Here is a 5,539-nt window from a genome sequence, read left to right as displayed (position 1 = left end):
AAATTTAGGACGCTTATGAAAACAAAAAAAAATGTGCAAACTTTGACAATACATCAACTGTAGAATAGTCTGCACTGTAACATATTATTTCTCTTCTGGAAACAGTTTGAAGAGAGCGTCCCCTGGCGGAGGAGGTAAATCGTTCAACATATCACTCATGCACGTCTCCTGGCATAATTGCAGGCTAGCGAAGTTGTTGTCATTTCCCCAACAGCCGCCGTAGTCAAACTGCTCGCAAGTGGATGTCTGGGGGTTGTAGAAGTATCTGGTGAACGCTGCTTCACAGGGACCCTTTGTCATTGGCTGCTGACACGCTATATATAAAATGAATATATGATGTAAGAATGAATCTAAAAAGTCTGACTTAGTACCGAGTGCATTGTTATATAAAGATTTACGAAACGAAAAGTATAAAAGTATAATTAAATGGAATAATGACTGTGAATTCGCTCTCATATGTGATATAATTGTTGATTATTCTTGCATAATGCATTTCTTCTACATCGTTTGTGTTTATCACCGGAAATAAATAGAAATATTATCAACTTATCAAAAAGAATGAAGATTTATTCTCTTAACATTCATTTGACCTCACAATGACAGATAAACGCATCGATTTACGACCACTTACAGACAATAAGGACATGGACATTGTTTTCTAAACATGGAATAATTTGCTACCTAAGTGTTCTTTTACGGTCTTGATTAATCAAAAACTGCATAAAAAAGGCATTTTGACATTATAAGACAGAGACATGACAATTTGTAAATTGAGTATATGAGCATATTGTTACTTTTCGAGAGCTGGTAAGAACTGGTACTAACTCGTAGGGCACAAGGTACTTTAACTAAACATCATAATGAACTAATGAGGTGTCAAAAAAACCGTCAAAACAAACTCATATAATTCAGTGTTAATACATATAACTTGAAAGGGAACTTGTAAAAATTAAGGTTGTGGAGTCGTAACGACAATCGACAAGTCACGTGTTCTCCGTATGTGATTTCGGTATTCTTCTGTTTTTTTTACGTGATATGCTCGTTGAGCTATAGTTGCACCCGGGGAATGGCGAACTGTCTAACGAGAATATGGGTCCGCTGTCCTAAATCCTGTTTGATATTGGTAGCAACGCTTGAATAAATTCTTTGGAGGTAAATTCGGACAGTCATGTCCAGCTATTTCTACACATACCGTCAGCGGCAACACGTCCACCACGTGACCCAGTATCTATTGGAGTATCTATGACCGGCGGCAACGGCAGACCACCAACTGCTGCAATAAGACCGACTGCGATCGCAAGTAACAGTAGCTTGTTCATCCTCACACAGCTCTGTTGAAATAAAAACAATACATTTGTGTGTTTCGACCTCAATAAAATAACTTTCCTAACCATGAGATATTCGATTTTGAAAAGTTTTTGATATGTATATAATTATAATGCTCGTTTTTTTATGTGACAGCAGCGACAAAGTGTTGTCAGATATAAAGTACAGATAAATGTAACGTGGTTACTGCCTAACGGTGAACAATTAACACATTTAGCCTAGAGCTCACTCGCTGATTGTTCTGTGTAACATTACAGACTACATGCATGCATAAACAGGGCCTAGAACTCACTCGCCGAAGCGCCAACTACTCATTCGCGAAATCGCTAAATGCAGATAAGTTTTATTTGCATTTTTTTTTCAGACATCAACGCTAGGAGTTGATGTAATATCAGTACGTTCTACTAATAAGAACTACAAATACGCTATTCGAATGTTTGTTTTATATTCGACCGAAATGAGACACATAATCGTGTAATCCCCCACCTCCCTCCCACAATCCACGCAAACTTGCTGTCCTTTTTTTTCTCATAAAATTTTATTGTTTTGGAAAACTTACGAGTAAAAACGTCCTTCAAGAACTGGTAACACCAGTAAATTGATATCGACTATGTTTGAAATAATCTACAAGAACGAGCTAAACTGAGTGTTTCTGTTTTAAAGACCCAAACTAGGCATTCAATAAATACAACTGATTGTGCAACAATAAAAGTGTACGTGCCTTGTAAGTTATCCAAAATGTAAGGATTCCCTATTAAACTCTTGAAAGATGCATAAGCCGTCACGATGCTACTTTGTCGAGTTTTAAAATTGAAATAATAATTGTTTACGCACATTTTTGAACAAGACTTGACCTCAGATTTTATCAATTTTATCAAAATGAAGAATTGTAATTAATAATCAATGGTGTGAACAAAATAGTTAAAGGAGAACTAATTAAAGTAGCCGATACACTTCTTTTGCTTTCAACTCTTGCCTTGTATAATTAGTTGCCATAGGCATATAAAGTAATTTTCATAAAGACATTATTTTTTATATAAATTTCTCTAGTAGACGAGTGAGTGTCTTGGTGAAACATTAAAGTACTCCCTCCGTACATGTATAAACAATTAGTATTGCAATCTTTTATGAGGTAGGCACTAGTATTATACATAAATATTAAATATCAAAGCGCTGAAAGCACAGAAAGGTTGAAACCATTCGATTTATAATCTGAAGAAAAACATGTTGTTCTGGTAAGAAGTTAGTCCAATAACATTAAACTTGCACAGGGCGTCTTTTAATATTTGGACGTTCAACATGTCCCTGTGTCAAGTTTAATCGAATGACAGCCATTTACATAGCAAAAATTTCAACCTTATTTTATTGAAGTGTAATGTAGGAAAACTCTCAAACATGTGATATATTGGTTTACCGTAATTTAAACTGCACCACAAATTACTCCCCCGACACATTGCACAGACTATTCTAGCATATTTTAATTAAATATCATGAACAATACAACACTGAAAAATATTTAGAATCAATTATACATGCTTAGACGAAAACAAATACGTTTTACCTACGTCACTAGTAAAATAATCTGCAGTCATTATTTAACGCACTTGTACCACCGAATGCATGTAGACTAGTCTTTTAAACTGCTTTTATATGAACTTATAATTTAATGAAATAAATTTTGATTTAACAAAACCAATAAATGCTGGTTACACCCATCGATTATAATCATAATCGGGGCCTCCGTGGCCGAGTGGTTAAGGTCGCTGACTTCAAATCACTTGCCCCTCATCGATGTGGGTTCGAGTCTCACTCGGGGCGTTGAATTCTTCATGTTAGGAAGCCATCCAGCTGGCTTACGGAAGGTCGGTGGTTCTACCCAGGTGCCCGCTCGTGATGAAATAATGCACGGAGGGGCACCTGGGGTCTTCCTCCACCATTAAAGCTGGAAAGTCGCCATATGACCTATCATGTGTCGGTGCGACGTTAAATCAAAAAAAAAAAAAAAAAAAAAAAAAAAATAATCATAAACATATGCACACTACATAGACAGTACCTTAGTAACGGGCCGCGTTTTTTTTTATAAAATCCGACCATAAGAATATTTTTTTGTCTAAAATCATTCTTTTTAATAAAGAAAATTTGACAGTTTCTTGTTGTGTTGCAAAAGTGAATGGATGTAAATTTCTCTTTCAAAGTGAGGACAGGTCTTTGCTAATTTCAGTAAGACAGTGTGTTCAATGGATGTGTAAAATAGGTTTTTTTGTCCGTTGTTGGTATTTACCTGTCACTTTTTAGTCACTTCCACCGTGAACTTGTAAAACCTTCCGCAAGATATTTTGCAGAAAGCTCTACCGGGAAATTTATAACTTCGATAAAACGTCGGACTATATGAAATGTCAAAATCGTAAAATATTGAAGTCCGACGTTTATTTATAGAACTAGTAAGAAGTGTGTATGTAACATTCACTTTCACAGGGGCTGGTATTTAAGGCATGAAGGTAGTTATTCGCCGAATATGCCACCATGGTCTACTCGAATTTAGTCCATAATAATAGTTTTTTCCCGACTAGTAAAGGCTATTTTCATGTCAAATATCAGCTTTATTTATGCTTGATTGTAAGGAAGAATGTCTGCTGATGTTTTAAGCTACGTTATATGCTTCAAAAAATTAGTTGAAGCTGCTTGGTAAAGTGAAAGTAAAGTTTGTATTTCCTGTTGTCTACCTATACCATATTAGCGTTTCCAAACCATATTTATTCAATAATAACTACAAACTCATTGTGTATAAATCAACTTTACGCATCGAGGCGTGTCTGCACTTTTAGCTCATAACAATACTGCGGTAAACGCCGAGGATAGCGGATAAGTCACGCCTCACTAATTGACCTGCGCTCCCCTTGTTTCCAAACTGCGCTTATCATTCAAGAAAGATACAAGGAAATTCATTGATGCAAGCATCAAAGACGCCGCCAAGTGTTATGTCTGAAGTACATTTATTGCAATATGAGAAATCACCTAATTATTAGTTTGGTTAGTCTGACTGGTTACAAATTATCAACATTAGCACATAATACAATATATGAATAATATAAACTGTTAAAAGCATGAAAAATAAGCATGATGGAAAAGTATTACCATGGGAAATGAGGAAATGTTGAAAGATAATTATTTCAAAATTGTGGTTCACAGAAACCATTATTTTTATTATCATTCAATGTAATGAGTGTTTTCTATTCACTGATGAAGTTTCATGGTCCTTAGTCACCTACATTATATATTTCAGAATGCAGATTATACAGTTTCCGTTGACAAAACAACCAAAAATTTTGTCCAAGAAAAGAATGATATAACATGAATAATCTTTATATTGCCCCTATTCACAAAGTAAATGCCATGAATCTTTCTTATATACTTTTGGAATATCATAGAATTCTTTTTTATTTGGACCAACGGTAAACTTGATTCAAATCTAATATTACAAGAAATTTAGCAAGCATAATAACCCACTGCCAAAATGTAGAAAATGTTTTAATGAATTTTTTTTTAAGTTAGACAGGAATGGAAAGATACAAAAACAAACTATCTATACAAGTTAAAAAAAAGAAGAAAAAAAGAAAAAAGAAACAAGTAACAAGATATAATACAAACGGAGCAACTGACTAGTCATATAAAATTAATGAAAATATAAATTCACTAAGGAAATCTATTTGAAAATCACCGATGCTTTGATAAGTTATGGTCCCATGGCTTTTGATATTTCGATCTAACCACATTTTAAAGAAGTATTAACTTGTCACTGACAAATTCAGCCAAATGATTGCCCTTTATTGCACACCTTAGTTGACAGTGAATATCTGTAAACAATAAGTATATGACACATAAGCAAAAAAAAATGTCCAAGGTTAGAATCAAGATGAGTTTATAAAATATTAAGAAATATTCTGACCAGTTGTACATGTGGTCACAAATGGGAAACTCTATGCTTCAAAGTTAAGATAACCATAACAATTATATAAATATACAACTGTAAAAGGAATCTGCAAAAATGTGCGCATTCTGAAATTACATCACTGTACCTATCAACAAAGAAAATAAGACAAAAGATTAACAATAAGTTAACAGCGGCACTTCCTACGTTCATTTACACATATATATGCTTATTGATTCCTTTATTTAATTTGTTAATACGTTTATTCAAGGAATTTTATGCAGG

At 34.2% G+C, this 5,539-nt stretch overlaps 1 protein-coding gene across 1 annotated transcript; it reads right to left on the bottom strand.

Annotated features, from left to right (window-relative positions):
• Positions 1 to 1,327, bottom strand: LOC128557489 (kunitz-type serine protease inhibitor microlepidin-1-like). Its single transcript, XM_053544883.1, has 2 exons — positions 1,193 to 1,327; positions 1 to 314 (listed from the first exon to the last, which is right to left on the bottom strand). The coding sequence occupies exons 1-2, from the start codon at positions 1,317 to 1,319 to the stop codon at positions 85 to 87; spliced, it is 357 nt and encodes a 118-aa protein (XP_053400858.1). The 5' UTR covers positions 1,320 to 1,327; the 3' UTR covers positions 1 to 84.
• Positions 1,328 to 5,539: the final 4,212 nt, after the last annotated feature.

The sequence above is a fragment of the Mercenaria mercenaria genome, chromosome 5, assembly GCF_021730395.1.
Source record: "Mercenaria mercenaria strain notata chromosome 5, MADL_Memer_1, whole genome shotgun sequence".
Lineage (NCBI taxonomy): Eukaryota > Metazoa > Mollusca > Bivalvia > Venerida > Veneridae > Mercenaria > Mercenaria mercenaria.
Note: the sequence above shows the minus strand (reverse complement) of the source record. Positions and strands in the feature narration are given on the sequence as shown.